This window comes from Aotus nancymaae, unplaced genomic scaffold (assembly GCF_030222135.1).
Source record: "Aotus nancymaae isolate 86718 unplaced genomic scaffold, 86718_ANA_hifiasm-v0.15.2.pri h1tg000019l, whole genome shotgun sequence".
NCBI lineage: Eukaryota > Metazoa > Chordata > Mammalia > Primates > Aotidae > Aotus > Aotus nancymaae.
The window spans coordinates 53290683-53317215 of NW_026988431.1; the positions used below are offsets into that span (position 1 = coordinate 53290683).

The following is a 26533-nucleotide window of genomic DNA, read 5'->3' on the forward strand; positions in this document are numbered from 1 at the left end:
TCTCACTATGTTGCCCAGGGCTGGTCTCAAACTCCTGAGCTCAAGAGATCCTCCTGCCTTGGCCTCCCAAGATGCTAGGATTACATGCATGAGCCACTGCACCCAGCCTGGATGCTAGCTTCAAAAAACTACAATGGTTCAGTGTGACAGCATCCAGTGACTCTCATATGCCTGGCTATCTCTCAATTCACTATTCTATTGATTTCATAATATTTTCCAATGATTTCAGTATTTCATTAGTTATTTCCATGCATTATATTAATATTTCTATTCTGCTCTGTATTTAGGCTTTTTTGTTACAGTTATTGATTTATTCCTCTTCAGCTCTAAGTTTGTTCTTTTTACCTACTCTGAAACAGATCTAAGCTCTTTAAAACTATTTTTCCTTTGCCGGTTGGTACACGGTTAAACTTTGTCACCTACACGGCCTGAGAGTGGGTGCCTCTTTCCTAGGCATCTCACATTCCTCACCCTAGTTCCTAAGTCCTAGCCATCTGGTTGAGTTTAATTCCTTGTTTGGTTTGCTGCTGATGAATTCGTTATTGTTGCTGTCTTTTTACCTTTTTTTTTTTTTTTTTTGAGACGGAGTCTTGATCTGTTGCCAGGCTGGAGTGCAATGGCACCATCTTGGCTCACTGCAACCTCCGCCTGCCAGTTTCAAGTGATTCTCCTGCCTCAGCCTCCCGAGTAGCTGGGACTACAGGTGCGTGCCACCACATCCAGCTAATTTTTGTATTTTCAGTTAAGATGGGATTTCACCATATCGGCCAGGATGGTCTCTATCTCCTGACTTCATGATCTGCCGAATTCAGCCTCCCAAAGTGCTGGGACTACAGGTGTGAGCCACTGTGCCTGGGCCCTTTTTACTTATTTTTGTTGTTGTTCACTTGTCAGGAGAATCTGTGATGCAGTTTCTTTCCTCCATATTAACTTAAGAAGTCTGTTCATTCCTAATACTGTTAAAAAAACAAAACAAAAAACTCCACTATAGGGACCTCAATTTTACCACGGATTAAAAAATTCTTGTAGGCCAACAAACTGGAAAAAGAACACTTCTAAGAAGGATGACTAAAGGAAGTCAAGGTGATACTTCTATGTGAAAAAGTTACATACCTGTTACATAAAAGTTAGTACCTGTTATCTTGCTTTTATTTTTTAATAGAGATGGGGGGTCTCACTGTATTACCCAGGCCAGTCACAAACTCCTGGCCTCAAGTGATCCTCCAGCCTTGGCTTCCCAAAGTGTTGCTATTATTTTAAATTATAACTTACTCAAGTCTAAATCAAAATTATCTGTACTTTTATTTTACCAGTTTTGAGAAATAAATGTTAAAAAGCTCAACTTACTTGATCTTTCCTTCCACTAATTGTTAAGTTACTTATGGCCCAAGCAGCTTCTTTCTGAGTGCCAAAATCCCCCTGTAAAAAAGCAAAGCAAAAGATTATAAAAATTGCAACATAGAGTAAACTGGAAAAAATGTTTGCTGTGATGATTTTTCAACTGCTTATTTCCCAAGGTCTCCTTTTAGCCTTTCTGTATACATCATTTTTTCTTATTAAGACAATTCTTTGAACTATACTCAGTCTACCCTAAATACATGGAGACTCCTTTCGGTGAACTCTCCTGGAAACAAACTGAGTTGATATTACTATTTAATAATGTCAAATTAAATGAAGTTGATGATAAAATGAAATAAAAATAATAAAGAAAAATTTAAAAAAATTTACAATTTTGGCCAGGCGGGGTGGCTCACGCCTGTAATTCCAGCACTTTGTGAGGCCAAGGAGGCTGGACACGAAGTCAGGAGTTTAAGACCAGCCTGGCCAACATAGTGAAACCCCATCTCTACTAAAAATACAAAATTAGCTGGGTGCAGTGGCAGGCACCTGTAATCCCAGCTACTTGGGAGGCTGAGGCAGGAGAATCGCTTCAACCTTGGGGTTGGAGGTTGCAGTGAGCCGAAATCGTGCCACTGCACTCCAGGTGGGGCGACAATTCGAGTTTCTGTCTGAAAAAAACCCTACAATTTCACTACAAAGAGTCAAATAAAATAATAAATTCTTTTAACACAAAGCTTTTACACACAAAAGTGTTACCCATCATTAATGAAACTATGATAAAGATGTTATATATTGCCTATCAAATACAAAAGAAATATATTTGTCATTAAAAATTAATATATATAAACTTCATGTCATTTTTGAGAATTTACCCAGAAAATAATACAAAGCAAGGTAATAATACCTTCTTTATATTGTTATAGCAGCACCATAACAGCCAAAAAAAAGCAACTAAAATTCTCAATAAGCATAATTGTCTGGTTATAGTAAATCTACTGAATAAGCAGCTACTAAATATTAAGACAACCTGAAAATATGCTTATAATGTACCAAAAAACCACATAAATAAAAGAAATGCAAACTTAAATATCCATGATATCTCCTCTCATATTTATCAGAATAAGAAAATCTAAATATTTGTGTGTGAGGCTGGTAGGAGTATAAAATGGTATAATTCTTATAGAGGGGAATCTGCCCTATAATAGAAAAATTTACATATATGCTTTTCTGTAGATCCAGTAATCCCAAATATGATTGGGCAAAGACATTAAAAAAACTTACAAGCTATTCTTTTTTTGAGACAGGATCTTGCTCTGTTGCCCAGGCTGGAGTGCAGTGGTGCAATCTTGGCTCATTATATCCTCCAAATCCAGGGTTCAAGTGATTCTCCCACCTCGGCCTCCTGAGTAGCTGGGACTACAGGCATGTACTGCCATGCCTGACTAATTTTTGTATTTTTTGGTACAGACAGGGTTTCACCATGTTGGCCAGGCTGGTCTTGAACTACTGACCTCAAATGATCTCCCCACCTCAGTCTCCCAAAGTGCTGGGATTACAGGTGTGAACCTCTGCACTAGGCCACAAGCTATTCTTTAAAAACTATTTAACGGTCTTCACTTCTCTGTGTCCTCTTCTCCTAGACGCCTAGCTTGTGTGGCCCTGTGACCTTGGAGATCCACAGCTAAGACGCCAGGATCCCCTGGAAGCCTAGAAATGGAACTGCTGACATTTAGGGATGTGTCCATAGAATTCTCTCTGGAGGAGTGGCAATGCCTGGACACTGCACAGCAGAATTTATATAGGAATGTGATGTTAGAGAACTACAGAAACCTGGCCTTCCTGGGCAGACAAGCAACCTCATCAAGCAGCTGCCTGACAGCACTGCCAGGTAAATCCACAAAGATGGGAAAAAACCAGCACAAAAGAGATGAAACCATCAAAGACCAGAACACCTCTTCTCCTTCAGACAACTCCTCAACAACACAGGATCACAACGTGACCAAGGAGTGTGACGAATTGACAGAACAGGCTTCAGAAGGTGGCTAATAACAAACATTTCTGAGCTAAAGGAACATGTTCTAACTCAATGCAAGGAAACCAAAAACCTTGGAAAAAAGTTAGACAAAATGCTAATTGGAATAACCAGGATAGAGAAGAACATAAACGACTTGATGGAGTTGAAAACCCCAGCACAAGAACTACGTGAAGCAAACACAAGTTTTAATAACCAGATCGATCAAGGAGAAGAAAGGATATCAGAGATTGAAGATCAACTCAATGAAATAAAAGAAGGCAAGACAAGAGAAAAAAGAGTGAAAAGAAATGAACAAAGCCTCCAAGAAATATGGGATTATGTGAAAAGACCTCATCTACGCTTGATTGGTGTACCTGAATATGATGGGGAGAATGAATCCAAGCTGGAAAACATGTTCCAGGATATTATCCAGGAGAACTTCCCAAGCCTAGCATGGCAGTCCAAATTTCAAATTCAAGAAATACAGAGAACTCCACAAAGATATTCCTCTAGAAGAGCAACCCCAAGGCACATAATCGTCAGATTCACCAGGGTTGAAATGAAGGAAAAAATGCTAAGGGCAGCCAGAGAGAAAGGCCAGGTCACCCACAGAGGGAAGCCAATCAGACTCACAGCAGATCTCTCTGCAGAAACCCTATAAGCCAGAAGAGAGTGGGGGCCAATATTCAACATCCTTAAAGAAAAGAACTTTCAACCCAGAATCTCATATCCAGCCAAACTAAGCTTCGTAAGTGAAGGAGAAATAAAATCCTTTACAGACAAGCAATTATTGAGAGATTTTGTCACCACCAGACCTGCTCTACGAGAGCTCCTGAAAGAAACATTAAGTATGGAAAGGAACAAGTATCAGTCACTGCAAAAGCAAACCAGATGGCAAAGACCAAAAATGCAATGGAGAAAATGAGTCAACTAATGGGAAAGAAAACCAGCCAGTAACAAAATGGCAGGATCAAATTCACACATAACAATATTAACATTGAATGTAAATGGCCTAAACGCCCCAATCAAAAGACACAGACTGGCAAACTGGATAAAAAGTCAGAACCCATCGGTGTGCTGTATTCAGGAAACCTATCTCGCATACAAAGACACACATAGACTCAAAATAAAGGGATGGAAGAAGATTTACCAAGCAAATGGAGAACTGCAAATAGAACGGTTTGCAATCCTAGTCTCTGATAAAATGGACTTCAAACCAACAAAGATCAAAAGAGACAAAGAAAGACACTACATAATGGTAAAAGGATCAAGCCAACAGGAAGAGCTAAGTATCCTAAATATATACGCCCCCAACACAGGAACACCCAGATACATAAAGCAAGTTCTTTTTTTTTTTTTTGAGACGGAGTTTTGCTCTTGTTACCCAGGCTGGAGTGCAATGGCGCGATCTCGGCTCACCACAACCTCCGCCTCCTGGGTTCAAGCAATTCTCCTGCCTCAGCCTCCCGAGTAGCTGGGACTACAGGCGAGCGCCACCATGCCCAGCTAATTTTTGTATTTTTAGTAGAGACGGGGTTTCACCTTGTTGACCAGGACGGTCTCGATCTCTTGACCTCGTGATCCACCTGCTTCGGCCTCCCAAAGTGCTGGGATTACAGGCGTGAGCCACTGCGCCCGGCCATAAAGCAAGTTCTTAACGACCTAAAACAAGATTTAGACTCCCACAGAATAATAATGGGAGACTTCAACACTCCACTGTCAATATTAGACAGATCAATGAGACAGAAAATTAACAAGGATATCCAGGACTTGAATGCAGAGCTGGACCAAGTGGACCTAATACACATATACAGAACGCTCCACCCCAAATCCACAGAATATACATTTTTCTCAGCCCCACATTGCACATACTCTAAAACTGACCACATCATTGGAAGCAGCAGATCACTCCTCAGCAAATGCAAGAGAACAGAAATCATAACAAACAGTCTATCAGACCACAGCGCAGTCAGACTAGGACTCAGGATCAAGAAACACACGCATACCCACACAACCACTTGGAAACTGAACAACCTGTTTCTGGACAACAACCTGTCGACTGGAAACTCTGTCTCAAAAAAAAAAGAAATACTAGACTTCCATACCATCAACCCAAATGCCCATCAACAATAGACTGGACAAAGAAAATGTGGTATATATACACCATGGAATACTATGCAGCCATAAAAAATGTTTGTGTCCTTTGTAGGGACTTGGATGAATCTGGAAACCATCATTCTCAAACAAGAACAGAAAGCCAGACACCGCCTGTTCTCACTCATAGGTGGGTGTTGAACAATGAGAACACATGGACACAGGGAGAGGAGCATCACACACTGGGGGCAGTTGAGGGAGGTAGGGAGAGACAGCAGGGGGTGGGAAGGGATATCATGGGGAGAAATGTCAGATAAAGTAAATAAATTAATTAAAAAAAATACAAAATAGCCAGACATGGGGGTGCCTGCCTATAATCTCAGCTACTCAGGAGGCTGAGGTAGGAGAATTGCTTGAACCTGGGAGGTGGAGGTTGTAGTGAGCCGAGATCGTGCCACTGCACTCTCTAGCCTGGGCAACAGATCGAGAGCCCGTCAAAAAAAAGGCAGTTATTTTTGAGATGGGGTCTTGCTACATAACCTGGGCAGGTCTTAGTGTTTTGACCAGAAACAATTCTCTAACTTTAATGTACCATATAGCTAGTATTACAGGTGTGAAGCATGATGCCTGGTTCTCTCATAAAGGGATTTTTGTCAGCAATCAGTGACAGATTTTCTTGGTGTCAGAAGATAAGCAAATAGGGCACCCTTTACTTTCTTGTTTTATTAATGTCACTGTCCATATGAATTTTTACTTTTTATTTTCTACTTCAAATTTGTCTGTAATTTTAGGTTCAGACATTTAGGGCAATATACTAGAATTTACATGTTGTGCCTGAATTAAATTAGATAATTGGTATGCAGGCAGGCAAAAAGGAATTACAAAATTTTAGACTGCTTGTTAGTCTATATCTAGAGAATATAATTTATTCCCCAAATATTTGTTTTTTATATGAGACTCTTACCATATTCTGCTAAATATGTGTGTGTGTGTACATATATATAATTTATCAATATAAGGCTATTCCTTGCTTCTAAACTTGGATTACCAGTAGTTTTATTTTGTGTAAAAATGGCATATATTTAAAACTTAAAAATTGACACGTTTCTTTTAAATGCTTATCTAGTAAAGTTTCTCATTAGCATCTCCTATTTCTGACTGTAGTGCATTTTCCCTGAAATTTTATTGCTATACAATAGATGCCAGTAATTTAAAATTCCTGCCTTCCACAAATGCACCGTGACAGTCAAACATTGCAGTTATCTAGACAAAATATTTTTATTTTTTTTGAGATGGAGTTGTGCAGGCTGGAGTGCAATGGCAAGATCTAGGCTCACGACAACCTCCGCCTCCCAGGTTCAGGCGATTCTCCTGCCTCAGCCTCCCAAGTAGCTGGGATTACAGGCATGTGACACCACACCCAGCTAATTTTGTATTTTTAGTCGAGACAAGGTTTCTCCGTGTTGGTCAGGCTGGTGTCAAACTCTGGACCTCAGGTGATCTGCCCACCTTGACCTCCCATAGTGTTGGGATTACAGGCATGAGCCGCAGTGCCGGGCCTATTTGTTAATGTACACTAATGTTGCAAACTAGATTTTATGAGTAAACATTTCTGTTATTATTGTCTTGCAGTTCTGTATTAGTGTGTTTTTTTACTGTAATTTCTTAACATTAGTTTATTGTGTCTATTGGTTTTACTTATGTATTATAATCTTAGATAATTTACAATTGTTTGTATACTTTAAGTTAACGTGGGGTTTAACTAAAAGATAAATGAGTCATATGTCTATCACCATCAGATTATATATATGTGTGTGTTTATATCCACAGATATGACCCCAATTTTGGTTATATCTTATCGTGTATATATTATTTCTTAGGTCATTTTCTTTATTTTGTCATTGAAATGGAGTTTTGCTCTTGTTGCTCAGGCTGGAGTGCAATGGCACAGTCTCAGCAATTCTCCCGCCTCAGCCTCACAAATTGCTGGGAGTATAGGCATGTGACACCATGCACTGCTAATTTTTAATTTTTATTTTTAGTAGAGACACGGTTTCCCCATGTTGGTCAAACTGATCTTGAATTCCTGACCTTGAGTGTTCTGCCTGCCTCGGCATCCCAAAGTGCTGGGATTACAGGCATGAGCCACCTTGCCCAGTCCCTTAGCTCAATTTCAGTGTTGGTTTTATCTTGTCTAAGTGAGTAGCCTTGGAAATAGTCTTATTTTCACCATGTGTTTAATGATGAATATGTATATCCTTTGTGTGAGAAAAACACTTTTATGATTTAAAGCTAATTTTTTTGTTTTTTTTTGAGATGGAGTCTTGCTCTGTCACCTAGGCTGGAGTGCAATGGCGCGATCTTGGCTCACTGCAACCTCTGCCTCCCGGGTTCAAGCAATTATTTTGCCTCGGCCTCCCAAGTAGCTGGGACTACAGGCACGTGCCACCACCCCCGGCTAATTTTTGCATTTTTAGTAGAGACGGGGTTTCACCATGTTAGCCAGGATGGTCTCGAACTCCTGACCTCATGATCTGCCTGCCTCTGCTTCCCAAAGTGTTGGGATTACAGACATGAGCCACCACATCCGGCGATTTAAAGGTAATTTTAAAAAAGATTTATAATTCTGTATTTTTTCAAGTTTTTTAAAAAAAAAATTGTAAAGATATATAATATATAATTTGCTTCTTAAATCTATTTAAATGTACATGTCAGGAGAAGACATGGTGGTGGGTCACATCTGTAAAACCAGGATTTTGAGAGGCCAGGACAGGAGGATTGCTTGAGTCCAAAAGTTTGAAAACAGCCTGGGCAAAATATGGAGACATCCTCTCTACAAACATTTTTTTATAATAAATGGCCAGGCATAGTGGTGTGCACCTGTGGTCCCGGCTACTTGGGAGATTGAGGGGCAGGATTGTTTGAGCCTGGGAGTGTATGGCTGAAGCGAGCCATAACTGTGCCGTTGCACTCGAACTTGGGTTTGAGATCCTGTCTCAAAAACTTGATTGAGATCCTGTCTCAAAAAAAAAAAAAACAAAACCAACAAAACTGTATATTTCAGGCATGTCAACTACATTCACCTCATTATGCAAAACACTTCTTGAAATTTTACCTCTTGTAAAACTAAAACTCAATAAGCGTTAAATAACATTTACCCATTTTATGCTGTCTTGAGCCCTTGACAAACACCATTTCACATTCTGTTTTTATAAGTGTGACTATTTTATATCTCATATAAGTGAAATCATAACATCCATCATTTTGTTACTGGCCTATTTCACTTGAAATATATTCTCAAAGTGTATCTTTAAATGTCACAAGATTTTTTTTTAAGACTGAATAATATTCCATTGTATTAAATATGTCTTCAAGGGAAAAAAAAAAGAACTATTTAACAACAAAACACTGAAGACATCTCAAATGTCATCAATAATAGATTAACTTAATACATTATAGTGCATCTGTACAATGCAGTACTATGCAGCTATGAAAGGAATAAGAAAAACAAGGAATAAGTAAAAAAGGAATAAGGAAGCTCTTATATAGTACTAAGGGAGTGACATTATTTTTAAGTACATTATGATGAAATATATTCTAAAGACAAAAAAAGTCAAAGAAATCTTAAAAGTACATTCAGTAGTCATGTTGTCAGGGGCAATATGACTTTATTTTGATATATGTATATCAAAATATGTATATATTTGCATCTCTTTTGTTTTATGCTGAAAAGTAGGAGAGTTTTTTTGGTCTTTAGGATATATGTCATCAATGATGTACTTAAAAATAATGTATATTGACATATATCCACAAATCTATACATATCAATATATAAGGAAAGTAAATAATGTTTTTAGAAGATTTTCAGCATAAAAGAGATGTAAACATAAAATCAGAGGAACAAAAATAAAAAATATCTAATATTTGATAGCTTCCTTTCATTCATGATTCATTTTTTATGAACTCTCATGTTCTTGAACTCACCATCTTTCACTTTCTACAATGCCTATCACTTTTGTTTACTCAGGCCTAGAAAAAAATGACAACACTTTAACAATGATCATCTTTATATCTGAACTATGATCCTTAAATACCATTCTCTACAAAACAAAATCAAGATACCATAGAAAAATAGTTAATTCTAGTTCTAGATCAGAAAACATGTAAGACAGGCCTGGGAATCATGTCATATCCAAAAAGTGTAGTTCTCAAAAACTATTAGTGACATAAAAGATACAGTCACCAACTCTAAGAGGTTCCTGCTGGTCAGGGACAAACAGCGTGTCAAAAAGAGTAACAACTGAAATGAATTAAAACTTGTAAAATATATTTTAAAATTTCATAATTTCCAAATGACACTAAAAAAACATCTACTCTGGTCTGCTTTCAAGGTTATTAGGGAACATGTCATTCTAAAAAATGACTGATAAGGACAAAGAACCAAACATTTATCTTCCCTTTCCTAAATGAACTATATTTCAAAGTATTAATAAACAATAGCTGATAAAAAAAATGTTCTTGGCTGGGCGTGGATGGCTCACACCTGTAATCTCAGCACTTTGGAAGGCTGAGGTGGGTGGATCACTTGAGGTCAGGGGTTGGAGACCAGACTGGCCAACATGGTGGAACCTTGTCTCTACTAAAAATACAAAAATTAGCCAAGTATGGTGGCGTGAACCTGTAGTCCCAGCTATTTGAGAGGCTGAAGCACGGGAATCGCCTAAACCCAGGAAGTGGAGATGGCAGTGAGCTGAGATCATGCCACTGCACTCCAGCCTGGGTGACAGACTGTCTGAAAAAAACCAAAAAACAAGACAAGTTCTTTCCTAAAGAATCATGGCCAATACATAAACTATGACAGAATTAAAAAGTCACTATTTTGCAATTCCTAGTAAAACAAGGGATCCCAAAAACGATCATCAATGGCTACCTAAACACCATAAGTGAAAGATAAATGGATAACTTTATAACCATCAGTTGGAATAGGCTGATAAAACCTGAGATCACTCATTAATCACTACAGGTAAGACAGATAGTGTGTATCTCCTCATGTGAACCATTAGGAAATACAGAGTTGTGCATGACATATTCTTGCCTAAAAAACTGAACTGGATTTATAGGAAACACAGAGAAACAGATTTATCTTCTCGTTAATTACTATCAGTCTTCAGAACTCGCATGCTGTGACTGTTTCTTCTACTTTCTTTGTTTTGAGACAAGTCTTGCTCCATCACCCAGGCTGGAATGCAATGTCATGACCGTGGTTCACCACAGCCTCAACCTCTCGAGTTCAAATGATCCTCCCACTATAGCCTCCTGAGTAGCTGGAACCACAGATGCATGCTACCACATCTGGCTAATTTCTTTAAAAAAAAAAAAAACTTTTTGTAGAGATAGAGTCTTCCTGTGTTGCCTGGGCCGGTCTTGAACTCCTGGACTCAAGTGATCCTCCCGCTTTGGCCTCCCAGACTGCTGGGATTACAGGCGTGAGCCACTGTACCCAGCTTCATGCTGTAATTGTGATAAACTGTTTTTCCCAAATGCTAATATGAGCATGAGAGATGATATGGCATACAATTAACAGCACACTTATTTGCTTTTTGATTCTGGACAATTTATTTGCCTATACCAGGGTTTCTTCATATATCAAGTGGGGATAATCTTTAACCTTATAGGCTTAATCTCATTAAATGAGGTAATGTATATAAAGTGCTTAGAATACTATGTAAGCATTTATTATCAGCAGTAACAATATGAAATTTTAGTATGGCCCAGGAAAATGGCAATTTTGGCAGAAGAATGAGACTGAGAAAGGGCTGGGATTTGCTGCCCACCCCCTCGCAAAAAAAGTTTCTTGTATATAAAAACTGCTAGGTTTGAAGTTGTAATATTAATATTACCTTACTGTATTCATGCCACTGTATAGCTTCTAATTAAACAGAAAAGTATAAATTCACATAATGTCTTAAGATTTAAATCCCTTCCCCCTTATATCAGATACGTAATATATACAACATGATTTTCTTACCTTATCCAAAAGGTGTATTATCATTGGTACAAGATTGGCATCAATTACTGCCTGTACCTGCTGTTGATTTCCTGCAGTGATGTTAGAGAGGAACCACACTGCTTCCTGTAGAAGAAGACCCTTTTAATATTTCTCATTAAAAAATAAAATCTGCAACTGAACTAAGAAAAAAAGCATTCACTAAACCAATGATTTTACTGTAAAATGAGCTCCATAATAAAAATCTTAGGAATCCCAATTCCTTTACACCCCTTTCCGTGTTTTCTTTGGACAAATAGCTAATGGACCTAATTCAGGTCACAATGAACTAACCCTTCTAAAGAATTCTTGAAAGTAATGCTCCCAAACAGTGTAACTCAAAACAAGCTTGGCTGAACAAATTTGAACGAGAAAATATGAAATAATAAATTGATGAGCATAATACAAATATAAATCCTAAACAGCTGTAAATAAGATTCAGTGCCCTTCCCTCACATAAAGTGCTTTATTCTCTATTCTATTCACATGAAGAATCTTAGCCAAAGTAGATAAATATCAATTATCCACAATAATGGAGACATAAAAAACAAAATAGTGCATTGTTTTAGTATACATATTTGTAATAGTCACTCACTGCACCATTTCTCTCAAGGAAAGTAAAACCAGATGTCTGATTGCTTTATTGGCCTAATCGATGATCTTTTTATTTTGCCCTTTACATCAAAGTGGTGCTACTTTTGACAAGATAACGGTAGCCTTAAGTGTTATAATCATATATAACTAATAAGTTTTACTCTCAAAAATAGTATTAGCTAATGTATACTAGGCTCTTTTGGATCAGATCACAGGACCACTTTAATGAACCTGTTAGAGATTTTAGGGTGCCGGGCTAGTTAGGTGAGCTGTTCTTGGGTTATAATCATCGGCAATGTTGTAATCAACAACCCATGCTATTTCTACAACAGCCTCAGATGCACTCCAATATCAGCATCACCAGTCAGTGCCCCCTTTCCATAGCCACCACAAGCACACACACATGCATACACACTCTCTAATAAGTACCTATAAAATACTAAACTTAGAAGAATTACTTAATATACATATTAAAAATTTCCAGTCATACAACATTCAACACCCAATTATCTCTATTTCATCATTTCCAAGAGAGCCAAAATAGCACTTTTTATAACTGGTTTTATATATGAAAAAATCATTTATTAATGCCTGTTATAAAGAGTAAAATTTTTATTTTCTTTTGATGTCTAAATGACATTTTGTATTAAGAAGCAATATTATAGAAACTTCTAAGACTCTAATTTTACAAATAAAAACTACTGACATTTTAAATGCTATTTATTAAGTAGTATTTAATAGTACTTACTTTATTAATTTTCTCTTTGGGATGTGTCAGGAGTGCTGGGAAGTGTGAAAGAGCATCACAGTTCAAAACTACTTGTGTTTGCTCATCAGTTCCAGTAACAATGTTGCCCACAGCTCTAAGTGCAGCAGTCTGAAATGCACAATGAGATGATGTTCTATGCGAAATACATATATGTATATTTTTGACACAGGGTCTTGCTCTGTCACCTAGGGTGGAGTCCAGTGGTGCAATCTCAGCTCACTGTACCTCTGCCTCTCAGGCTCAAGTGATCCTCCCACCCCAGCCTCCAGAGTAGCTGGGACTACAGCAGTGCACGACCCTGCTTGGCTAATTTTTGTATTTTTTGTAGAGACAGAGTTTCACCAAGTTGCCCAGGCTGGTCTTGAACTCCTAGGCTCAAGTGATCTGTCTGCCTCGGCCTCCCAAAGTGCTGGCATTATAGGCATGAACAATTATGCCTAGCTGAAATACTCCTTATTAAAAGGTATGTTAGCACCTTGTAAAAGAAAAATGCATTCATTCACTCATTCTTTCTTCCAACAAACCTATTCTTTTTTGAGACAGGGTGTCACTCTGTCGCCCAGGCTGGAGAACGGTGGCTTGATCTTGCCTCACTGCAACCTCCACCTCCCGGATTCAAATGATTCTCCTATCTCAGTCTCCTGAGGAGCTGGGATTATAGGTGCATGCCACCATGCCTGGCTAATTCTTTTATTTTTAATAGAGATGGGTTTTGCCATGTTGGCCAGGCTAGTCTCAAATTCCTGACTTTAGGTGATCAGCCTGCCTTGGCCTCCTGAAGTACTGGGATTACAGGCATGAGCCACTGCACCCAGCTCCAACAAACCTATTCTTTTTGCATTCTTAGTGTCAGGCACTGATGCAGGAACAGAGATGTGAAGACAGACAAATGTTCCAGCTCTTACAGAGCCTGTATTATTGTAAGAGAAGAGAGTCAATAAACAATTAAGAAGGATAATTTTAGACGATGCCATAAAAAAATAAGACAGAACTTCAGATTTAGTGTTGAAAAAATAAAAACAGCTAGGTGCAGTGGCTCATGCCTGTAATTCCAGCATTTTGGAAGGCTGAGGTGAGTGGAACACTTAAGCCCAGGAGTTTGACATCAGCCTGGGCAACATGACAAAACCCTGTCTCTACAAAAAATTAGCCAAGTGGTTGCAGGAGCCTGTAGTCCTAGCTACTTGGGAGACTGAGGTGGGAGGATTGCTTGAGCCTGGGAGGTCCAGGCTGAAGTGAGCTGTGATCACATCACTACACTCCAGCCTGGACAACAGAGTAGGACCCTGTCAAAAACAAAAAGACAAAAAAACAGTGCCTTTCTGAAGGAAAGCAGACACCTAACATGAGATTTCAATATGGTATGAATTTGAATTATCAATATTTTTCTGTGGTTGCATGAGGTCATTTTCTGTTAAGTAAAACTTATTTTACTCCTGATTTTCCTTTCTACATGACAAATGATCCAGGTTTTTGAAAAAATTGAGATATAATTAATATAAAATTTACCATTTCAAAGTGTACAATTCAGTAGTTCTCAGTATATTCAAAATTGTTTAACTATTACTAGTATCTAATTCCAGAACACTCTGATCACCCCAAAAAGAACAACTGTATCCGTTAGTGGTCATTCCCACACTGCCTTCATCCCTAGGTCCCTGGAAGACACTACTATGCCTGTCTCTAAGATTTTGGCTATCTTGGACACTTCATATTAACAAAATTAACCGTATTTGGTCTTTTGCGTCTAGCTTCTTTCATTTTGCATAATGTTGTCAAAGTTCATGTTACATCATGCATCAGTAGTTTGTTCCTTTTCACGACCAAATAATATTTCACTGTGTGAACGTATATTTTATTTAACCATTCATTAGCTGACAGACATTTAGATTGTTTTCATTTTTTGGCTATTATAAATGCTGCTGCTGTGAATGTTTGTGTACAAATTTTTGTGTGGATATGCATTTTCATTTCTCTTGTGTATGTACCTGAGAGTAATTAATTGCCAGTTCATATTGTAACCTTATGTTTAACTTTTTCAGGCACTGCCAAACGGTATTTCAAAGCAGCTGTACTATTTTATATTCTCACCAGCAGTATGTAAGAATTCCAATTTCTCACACCCTCACCAAAAGTTTGTTATTGTCTTCCTAACTATAGCCATCCTGGTGGGTGTGAAGTAGTATCTCTGTGGCTTTAATTTGCATTTCCTTAGTGACTAATGTTGTTGAGCTTCTTTTCATGTGCCTATTATCTTCTTTAGAAACCTGTTTATTCAAATATTTTGCCCATTTAAAAACGGAGTTGTCTATTTTCAAGTTGTAACAGTTCTTTGCATATTAAATACTTTAGATGTAAGTCCCTTTGCTGATACATAATTTGCTAATACCTATTCTCTTCTATTCTATGGATTGTCTTTTCACTTTCTTGATGGTGTTCTTTGAAGCACAAGTTTTTAATTTTTGTTAAGCCTGATTTATCAATTCTTTTTCTTTGGTTGCTCGTGGTGTCATATCTTAGAAACTACTGTCTAGTCTAAGGTCATAAAAATTTATGCCTGTATTTTCTTCTGACAGGTTTATATTTTTAGATTTTACATGTAGGTGTTTGATCCATTCTGAGTTTTTGCATATAGTATGAAGTAAGGGTCTGACTTCATTATTTTACTTGTGGATATCCAGTCGTTCTTGCCCATTTGTTGAAAAGGTTTTTCTTTCCCCAGTGAACTGGCTTGGCATCCTTACTGAAAATCAACTGGCTGGGCGTGGTGGCTCACGCCTGTAATCCCAGCACTTTGGGAGGCTGAGGTGGGTGGATCACCTGAGGTCAGGAATTCAAGACCAGCCTGGTCAACATAGTGAAACCCCATCTCTACTAAAAATACAGAAAATTAGCCGGGCATGGTGGCAGGCACCTGTAATCCCAGCTACTTGAGAGGCTGAGGCAGGAGAATTTCTTGAACCCGGGAGGAGGAGGTTGTAATGAGGTGAGATCACGCCACTACACCCACACTCCAGCATGGGTGACAGAGCAAGACTGTCTCATAACAAGTAAAGAAAACAAAAGAAAATTGTATAGGTTTATTTCTGAACTCTTGATTCTATTTCATGGATCTGTATGTCTATATTTATACCAGTATCACAAAATTTTATTTACTATATCTCTGTAGTATTTTGAAAATCAGAAGTCCTCAAACTCTATTGGTCATCCTAACAGTATTAGACAATCCATGAACATGAACTGTTTTACCATTTATTTAGGTCTTCTTTAATGTCTTCCAAAAATGTTTTGTAGTAACCCAGCTTCTTTAACAAATCAATTGAAAAGAGGAAAGATAAAGGCGAAGAAAGTTGCACAGTAACAGAGGCTTAAAATACATAGTAAGCAGATGCAATGTGTGGTTTTGTCTGGATATTGATTTGGTAAATTTGTGAAAAAATAATGAAGCAGTAAAAAAAATCCAGATATCAATTGAATATTTAAAACTAAAGTTTTAAAAAGTGTACTAATGGTATTGTGGTTATGTTAAAAAATAGGCTTAAATTTTAGAGATGCAAGCTGCGTAAAATGATATCTGGAATTTGTATCAAAATAATTTGGGGAAGTGAGTAGAGGTACAAAGAAAAAAGCTACATGGGGTTCCATTACACTATTTTATTTTACGAAATTATGGCACGAAAGTTGAAAGGTGTTAAGAAAATCCCTGTAAGGTGTCAGGTAGAGTAGAGAATTTCCTTGAGCACTGGTTAAAGGTAAATTCCAAGCCCTATCTTCTTAATGACGTCCAGCATGAAAACTGAAGATACATTCTAGAAACACAAGAACAAAATACAAACCAAAATCTGTACCAAGACATAATACCACACAAAATAAACGTAAGAATAAACATATGGCAAGAGCATTTAAGTCATAAATGCCCTTAAATGACAAGTTATTATATTCATTCTTTTTTTTTTTGAGACAGAGTCTTGCTCTGTTGCCAGGCTGGAGTGCAGTGGTGCAATCTTGGCTCACTGCAACCTCCGCCTCCCTGGTTCAAGTGATTCTCCTGCCTCAGCCTCCCAAGTAGCTGGGACTACAGGCGTGCACCACCATGCTCAGCTAATTTTTTTTTTTTAAATTTCAGTAGAGATGGGGTTTTACCATATTGGTCAGGTTGGTCTTGATATCCTGACCTCGTGATCCGCCCACTTTGGCCTCCCAAAGTGCTGGGATTATAGGTGTGAGCCACCGTGCCTAGCCAAATTATTGTATTAATTCTTTCTGGTTTTAGCTACATGTTCTTCCTTTAAAGTTCTTTGATTTTAAGGTGCTAGGGTCTCTAATCTATGTATCAGTATCACCTGAAGAGTGTTTTAAAGCTCAAGTTTCTAAGAAAAATCCCAAATGAAACAGAATCTCCAGGAGTTGAGCAAGAGAAATTAAAACACATTCTTCAAGCTCCACACAGCTGATTTTGATGTTCAGGCATAATGACTTACGCTACACGTTGATAATTTTTCTTATGTGATTACTGTATTTTACAGATTCTAGGCCATCAGCAGATTAACATATACTATTTACCTCAAAAAGGTAGGGGGAGCTTGCTGCATCTCCCCCATTAGCACTGTGGCTTGACAGCTACTGCTTATATCTCTGAGAACTTTTCTCACTCTGTTTTTGGCTCTTTCTAGATGCAAGTTCTTTGGGATAAATATTATGTGATAATTTAAACAATAAAAAATAAATTTAAATAACTGAAAAGGAACAATTTAGAAAGCCCCTAAACAGTACATTTCAGTACAGTGCCTTTATTTCAGCACTAATGAAGCTAAGAGTTAGATAAAGTTGTCAGGTGAGTGAAAAAAGGATGGCTGGCAAGGGGAAAAAAAATGTAGGGAAGTCAAAGAGAAAGAACAAAAAGGAGTAGGAAAAATAAGTGCCTGTCAATACCTGTTTCAGATGCCATGCATGTTGCTATAATGAATTTCCCTGGTCTACATTAAAAATCAGTAATCACTCAAGCCTGTAATCCCAGCACTTTGGGAGGCCGAGGCGGGTGGATCACGAGGTCAAGAGATCGAGACCATCCTGGTCAACATTGTGAAACCCCGTCTCTACTAATACAAAAAAAAAATTAGCTGGGCACGGTGGCGCGTGCCTGTAATCCCAGCTACTCAGGAGGCTGAGGCAGGAGAATTGCCTGAACCCAGGAGGCGGAGGTTGCGGTGAGCCGAGATCGCGCCATTGCACTCCAGCCTGGGTAACAAGAGCGAGACTCCGTCTCAAAAAAAAAAAAAAAAAAAAAAAAAAAAAAAAAAAAAAAAAAAAAATCAGTAATCAGGCCGGGCACGGTAGTTCACACCTATCATCCCAACACTTTGGGAGTCTGGTGGGTGGATCATCTGAGGCCAGGAGTTCAAGAACAGCTTGGCCAACATGGCAAAACCCTGACTCTATCAAAAATAGAAAAAAAATTAGCTAGGCATGATGGTGTGTGCCTGTGATCCCACCCACTCAGGAGGCTGAGGTGGAAGAATGGCTTGAACCTCGAAAGTGGAGGTTGTGAGCCGAGATCACGCCCCCACACTCCAGCCTGGGTGACAGAGTGAGACCCCATCTCAAAGAAAAAAATTAGTACTCTACAATAGAGTCTTATTATTTATTTTCTTCTTTAAAATGATGGTAAAATAACTCTTTCAATTACAGATATGTTGTTATGCTAAGAATATACTTTAAACTTAAAGCAATTAGTGGTAAGAAATACCTATAATTTTACTAGGAACAAACTTACCTGAACTTTAACTTCCTGGTGGCTGAGAAGAGGAACCAAATGAGGAACTATTCCAGAGTCTATTACCATCTGTATTTGTTCATTGCCAGCATCAGTAAGGTAAGAGAGGGCCCAGACTGTATCTACCAATATCTAATGAATAAAATAAAAATTCAAACAACTTTTAAATATTTTCTCATTTTAGTAATTCTTGACCAAACAACTATTCTAAGATTGTTCTACTACCTTCTTCCTTTTTTCTCTCAGTTCAATTCATTGGAATCTGCTCGCTATTGTATTAAACATCATCATCTATAAATGTCTGTATTAAGATGTACATATTTTAGCCAATTCAGGATTCTGATCCCAGATTAGTATCCAATCTTAATTCACTAAGATATATATGCACACTACACAGGACATAAAACAGGAGAAAAAGACATTCTGTTTCCCAAAGGTTGAGGGATAATAGGTCTAAAAACATTGTGGCTCATGTATAGAGCTGGAAAGACTATATGTATCCAACATGCACAGCTGTTCAAAATATCTGGACTACATGAATATATTCAAGGAGTTCTCTAATAATGTAAGTATCATGTAGATATGCCTGAAGCCAATAACCCAAGTATTTGTATTATAGTATAATAGTTTAATCTTTTCCAATCAGTTTGTTTTGCCTTATAGAACTGGAGTCAACTTCTTAAATAGTGGAAGTCCCCTACAGTTGCAGTTTATTAAATAATCACAGGTCAATCTGTGAGATCTATAATTAAAACAAAAAATACACACTTAACTACAGCTGCTACTTACCCCCCTCCAAAAAAAAAAAAAAAAAAGTGCAGCCTGTGTAATCAACTTCTACTAGGTAGCCTGCTATTTTTTAATGATTGTATTTTAAGTACAACGGGCCATGTGTTTGATCTTTCCTAGTATGTTAGGTCCTAATTAGAAGTTATGACCGAAGGGCAGTCTGACAAACAACTGCAACTGCTGCAAATAAATACACAAATTATTGACAAAGAATAATAATTGTGCCTAAAACTCAAAGTCTTTCTGGAATATGAACTCTGTGTCGAGACAAGCTGGAGAAGTGTAAAACCTTTAAAACTGTAAACCAGGCAGGGATGGCTCATGCCTGTAATTCCAGCACTTTGGGAGACAAAGGCAGGTGGACTGCTTGAACCCAGGAGTTTGAGACCAGCTTGGGCAACATGGTGAAACCCAGTATCTATGAAAAATACAAAAAATTAGCCAGGCATTGTTCTTTTTTTTTTTTTTAAACCCTGACTTAAAACAAAACAAAACCCACCAAAAATCCATAAACCAATGTTATGCTTAAGAGAAAATAAAAAATACGATTAAAAAAAAAATGGACACGTAAAAACTCCTAAAAGGAGAAAACAGAGCTTTGCCATTGTTTCTTAAGAAAGTCAAGAAAGCTCTAAGAATATTTCTAATGTAAAAAGAAGACATCAAATGAAAGAGTTCACATAGGACGGGTGCAGTGACTCATACCTGTAATCCCAGCACTTTGGGAGAACGAGGTGGGTGGATCATGAGGTCAGGAGTTCAAGACCAGCCTGGCCAACACAGTGAAACCCCATCTCTACTAAAAAATAAAAAAAATTGGGTGGGCATAGTGGCAGGCGCCGTAATCCCAGCTACTTGGGAGGCTGAGGCAGGAGAATTGCTGGAACCCGGGAGGCAGAGATCACGCCACTGCATTCCAGCCAGGATGACAGTGTAAGATTCTGTCCAGAAAAAAAAAAAAAAGAGTTCACACAAAAGTGGTATCAACATATGTGAGAAAAAAAAAATTTTCAATTTGTAAATGTAACTGAGTTTCTTTTCTGGAATATCAACATATGCTAAAATTTATTGACATAGGCCAAAAGTTTCAAGTTATTTGCTCATAACGGTATATAAAAGCTAAATATATGTTTTTTTAAAGGCCCAATGCTAAACATGTCACTAATATGCTCAGAGCAAAATCATAATTGAAGTCAACCTTCTAAAATATTATTATTTATTAAGCAACATTATTTATCATGTGACTAAAAAGAACAATGCCAACAGGCTTGAGAAATTCTTCAAGATACATCAAAAGCAAGAAAATGGTTCACAATCTCACCTAGATTGGAGTCAATAAGTGGAAAGAATACAATACATCTCTGAATAAAGTCAACCAAAATGTCTTGTTTTCCAGTAGAGATATAAAACTTTGAAGTTAATCTTTCTTTCAAATCTTTTTTTTTTTAAAGACAGGGTCTTGCTCTGTTACCCAGGCTGCAGCAATGGCATGATCACAGCTCAATGTAGCCTTGATCTCCCAAACTCAGGTGATCCTCCTGCCTCAGACACCGAGTAGTTGAGACTACAGGTGCATGCCACTATGCCTGGCTAATGTTTTTGGATTTTTTTTTTTTTTATAGGAACAGGGTTTTGTCATGTTGCCCAGGCTGATCTCAAACTCCTGGGCTCAAGTGATCCTGCCTCAGCCTCCTAAAGTGCTGGGACTATAGGTATAAGCCACCACACCTCGCCTCTTGCAAATCTTTCAAAGCAAAACGTTAAAATTTATAATTTAATCAAATAAATTAGCTATTAAGGAGACAAAACCAAAAATTACTTACATATTTTTTAAGATCCTAAACTATCTGGGGCTAAAAACAAACAAAACTACCTCAGAGATCATGTTCATCTAATGAATTTTATATACTATGTCACTGCTTGATGCAGTATAATTCTAATTTGTTCCATACAAATTAAATTCTGGCCAAAAGGTATAGGCTTATAAATAGAAATGAAGCAGCTTGTCCAACACTGGTTACCATGCCAAACTGTTTTTAAAGAACCACATGAGTTCCTGATTGTTGCTAAACATTTCATTCATGTGTTTTCCCTTACCCATTATATTCCTGGTTTCTCTAACACACCAAAGGCTGGTCTGGCTTTTACAAGCACTCAGGGCAGTTTTCCACCTCATTCATACTCCCTGAGTTGCTTTTTCCTCTGCCATCTGTGTTAGTAAAAATAAGCAAAATGTTTTTGCTATGTTTAAAATCTTGCCTGCACTGATTTGTTTTTTCCTTGTTGTTTGGATAATTAAGAGTTATCTTGATAAATGAAGCCACTGCCATCACTGTAACTGGAGAAATAGAATAAAAATGGAATTAAAGGGCAATTGATGTCCATGGTTTGGTATGTGTATATGAATACAAATCCATGCACAAACATTTTTCCTTTTCATCTTTCAAAAAAACAAAAATAGCACTATTTGTGTGTGCTCTCATTGGCCAAACTGTCAAAATGAGCTTCCATAAAAAGCACATGAACAATTAAAGACATGATCTTAGTAAGAGAAATCACCAACTGGCAACTTTAACAACTTTCAATTTGAGTTTTTACAACACTAACATATATACATACATACATTATTGACCACACCAAAATAACAGTTATGCCTGATTTCTTAACTGGTATTATATATTGTGATATAGGTAAACAGAGTAAATATAAAAATATCTATTACAACTCTTGAAATGGAAAAATCTGAGAGTATGCTGACACAATGTCTTAGTATAGTATGTCCCCCCGTCACAGGGGGAGCCCTAGAAATACATACATATATAAATATATAATGGGACACATTTACTCACATTTACGTCTGTGTGATGAATTAAAACACAAAGGGCTGGAAGAATCTGAAGAGAGAAATATGTAGATCTTAAAACATACATAGATAAAAACATATATAATGGTATCTCTTTTAATTTTTTTTTAAAGTGTTTACCTCCTGAATGGTTTCCATTGGTGGTGGTGGGTCTTTGTGGCGACATAAGTTGACCATAACCCAAGTAACATTTCTTAAGAATGTTATAGGAATATTTGGACTTATGAAGGAAAGTAAAGGTTTCACAACTCCAAGGCTTATGACATAATCTCTACATTGGGGCCCATCACCTGCAGAAAAAAGGATTAATTAACTCAATAAAGTATATTGACAGTAAGCATTTTCAGAAAACACAAAGCACTGGGAATATGCTGCTTTATGTATCTTAACCAGATACACTGTTCAGTTTTAGATAAAAGTTTTAAACAATAATAAACGGGCTCACATTCAAGGTCTCTAAGCCAAGAGAAGCAACATACGGTGATAAGGTATTCTTTTGCACATTACTCCCAGCTTCAGCTTTAGAAGCTGCTTACTTAATTAAAATGCTGCTTTTAATTTCTCTTTCAATGATACTCTCAGTTTAACAAACTTTCATGTGATATAAAAGATCTATCAAGAAAATATTTGTAAAATTTGTACTTTTGATCCAGTATCAGAGCATCAAGGTTATGAACTACAAATTACTCTATACACTTAGAAAACTATGTCAGAAAAAAAAGGGTGAACTAGTACTAGAACAGTGGTTCCCAATGTGATTATTGGGCTCTATGAAGCAGAAACTCTATGGGTCTGGAATTCTGTGTTTTAACAAGCACCCCATGTAGTTCTCACTGCATGCTAAGGTTTGAGAACTACTGTTGCAGAGAACTGCCAAGTTTAATTTCTGTATCTAGAACATCACTGCAGTTTCTAATATGAAGCCATGCTCAAGTGTTACATAAGTGAAAACACTTTCCCTTGCACTATAATATTTGGAGATAAAATATTCTTTTTGCATCCATATATTAATTACAGAATGTCACTGGAATAAAAAACTTAAAGATCAAGATGCTGTACAATAGTTCCAAATCTAACATTTGGTATGAAAGCAAAAGAGTGAAGGACTCTGGATATAGAAACAATAGCATTCCTAATAGTATACCCTATGTCAAGAAGGGTCTACAGAGAAATTCTCCCTTAAAAACTCATAACCACCATCGATGATAGACTGGATAGGGAAAATGTGGCACATATACACCATGGAATATTATGCAGCCATCAAAAACGATGAGTTCGTGTCCTTTGTAGGGACATGGATGAACCTGGAAACCATCATTCTCAGCAAACTGACACAAGAACACAGAATCAAACACCGCATGTTCTCACTCATAGGCGGGTGTTGAACAATGAGAACACATGGACACAGGGAGGGGAGCCTCACACACTGGGGTCTGTCAGGGGGAAACAGGGGAGGGACAGCGTGGGGGTGGGGAGTTGGGGAGAGATAGCATGGGGAGAAATGCCAGACATAGGTGATGGGGAGGAAGGCAGCAAATCACACTGCCATGTGTGTACCTATGCAACAATCTAGCATGTTCTTCACATGTACCTCAAAATCTAAAATGCAATAAAAAAAATCCCCCAGGAAAATAAAAACAAAACAAAACAAACAAAAAACCTCATAACCATTCCCTACTTTCATGCTGGCCCTGTAAAAGGGCAATAAAAAGGCAACATATCAAAGCAGCAATGATTATTTCCATGCAAGAATAAAGAATTTGGCAAAAATAATCTTTAGAATCATTCTCCTTCACTATATTAGTAAGACCTCTACAAACAGTACCTCAGTCACTACTCATAATAGCAAGGTCTCTGAACTATATTGGGGCACAATACAATTCAGATTTTTTCCATCCTTTACTGGAGGAAAATTCTTTGAATTTTTGAGTTTAGGTTAAGTTACGCTCTAGTTAAAAAAAACAAATCTTGAAATATCAGAATTGTCTTTATTCTCCTTATAATTATTTATCAGAGAGAACCTGAAAGTTAGGGTAATCATGGTGTTAAATATTTAACTAGACTGTCAAAAGGCTATAGTTACCTCTTGTTGACTCATGGTGACAGAAAATAGTGTTACCATATTTTATACATTACTAAATTCTAATGTACAAAAGTCTGCAAGAGAGAAAAAATTTCATTTTAGATTCTTCTCAGAACTGTCATTATGGGGAAAAATTATTGGTTTAAGTTTTGCCTTCTCCTTTCTTATTACTTTCTTTGATGGAGAAAGCTGAGAAATAAAAATAGACCCCACTGATCAACAAAGGGAGACAGGGGAAGAAAAAATGGACTCTAGTATGAGATAGAAGGTCTAATTTGCATATATATTGCATAATTATTCAAATAATTAAGAGCTGACTATATAAAAAATGGTATCTTATGCAACAAAAATTCTATTTACTATGACTTTATGCTTTTACAGTAATACAGTTCAAATTTCTGTAAGTTATTTCACAAAAGCTAGTACTGAAGGCAAACTTTTCCCTTTTGGATTACTAGTAGCTATTTTTATTACTTAATATATAGTAACAATTTTTGGATTAGTATTTTAAGTTTTATACAAACCTATGATATTTCCCAATGCCCACACTGCTTGCTCACAGACATTCTGATGGGGTGAATGGAGAAGCCTCAGGAAAAGTGGCACAGCATCTGATAGAAGAAAAGATAACAATACTTAAGGTTGAAGATACTATAAACCAAAAATCAATCTTGATTTTTCTTTTTTGCTGAGACCTCAAAAAAAAGGGAACCTATAAAAATATATTTAAAATATAACCTCATTAAATGAATTTTATTGGAATACCATTATTGGAAAAATTTTGACCAGCGACTATTTACTCAGTATCAAAATGAGTTATACACACAAATGTTAAATTAGGGTTCTGAAATTTCATTAACAATTAAACCTGGAATTAATTTCAAGATTAATTCCTTATAGATTAAGTATTATCTCTAATTTGAAAAAAAAAAGTACATTATTGAAGTAGCTTTTTTTTTTTTTTGAGATGGAGTCTCACTCTGTCATCTAGGCGGGAGTGCAGCAGTGCAATCTTGGCTCACTGCAACCTCTGCCTCCCAGGCTTTAGCGATTTTCCTGCCTCAGCCACCCAAGTAGTTAGGACTATAGGTGTGAGCCTATAGGTGTGGCTCACCAGGCCTGGCTAATTTTTGTATTTTTAGTACAGACAGGGTTTCACCATACTGGCCAGCCTGGTCTCAAACTTCTGACCTCAAGTCATCTGCCTGCCTTGGCCTCCCAAGGTACTGGGATTACAGGCGTTGAGCCACTGCACCCGGCCTGAAGTTACTTTTGAACACAAATTTATGTTGACAACATGTGGGTCTTTAGACAGGCCAGTGATTCCTGGGCCACATGAGATCTTCCAAATCAGAAAGTGATCTTGTTACTCAATAGGATGGGAAACAGAGACAGGTTTGTATCTGAACAAAATACTGTACTGAACAAATGATTCTTCTTCCTTCCTTTTGATATTACCTTAAAAAGCACTATTTAAGTATATGTAGCTCAATCATGCTTGGAAGATAATAAAAATTCACTTATGGGTTTGTTTGTTTTTCAGACAGTGCCTCACTCTGCTGCCCAGGCTGGAGTTCAGTGGTGCCATCACAGATCACTGCAGCCTTGACCTCACCAGGCTAAAGTGATTCTCCTACCTCAGCCTCCTGGGTTGTTGGGACTACAGGTGCATGCCATCAACCTGATTAATTTTTTTTCCTGCATTTTGTAGAGGTGGGGTTTTACCATGTGGCCCAGTCTGGTCTCTAGCTCCTGGGCTCCAGTGATCCGCCTGCCTCAGCCTCCCTAAGTGCTGAAATTACAGGCATGAGCCACCATGCCCAGCCTCATTTATCTATTATTTTTGGTATATTAAAGCAGACTAGCAGGGTCATAAAAAATTCTAAGCCTCTTTCTAATCTTTAAAGAGCATACAAAACAGAATGGAAAAACTGTGAGAGGGAATAAAACATTGTTATGAAAACATAAAATTTACCTAACAGTCAGCTATACAAAACCAAAAAACCACAACAGAAACCACCTGAACCCAAAACTAAGCCAGTTTTAATAGGATATGAGGTAATTATCTTTTTAAAATAATATTACAACACAAGTGTCTATAATAAAATGATTACTTAGCTAACATCTTTGTTCCCCTTCAAAATGTAGAAATTAGTGTTTACATTTT

General features: G+C 37.4%; 1 protein-coding gene and 1 non-coding gene across 3 annotated transcripts in view; both read right to left on the reverse strand.

The window, feature by feature from the left end:
- The window catches only part of KPNA4 (karyopherin subunit alpha 4), a 66554-nt gene that overhangs the window by 6972 nt on the left and 33049 nt on the right, over positions 1–26533 (reverse strand). For both annotated transcript variants that reach the window (XM_021669524.2, XM_064378875.1), the window contains exons 8-14: positions 24891–24977; positions 22404–22573; positions 22270–22314; positions 18632–18763; positions 12838–12966; positions 11478–11582; positions 1348–1419 (exon numbers count right to left, since the gene is read on the reverse strand). In XM_021669524.2, coding sequence (XP_021525199.1) covers positions 1348–1419; positions 11478–11582; positions 12838–12966; positions 18632–18763; positions 22270–22314; positions 22404–22573; positions 24891–24977 — 740 coding nt within the window. The remainder of the gene's footprint in view (positions 1–1347; positions 1420–11477; positions 11583–12837; positions 12967–18631; positions 18764–22269; positions 22315–22403; positions 22574–24890; positions 24978–26533) is intronic.
- Positions 12289–12618, reverse strand: LOC135275981 (small Cajal body-specific RNA 7). Its single transcript, XR_010343557.1, has one exon. It is a non-coding gene; the product is annotated as a small Cajal body-specific RNA 7 (non-coding RNA).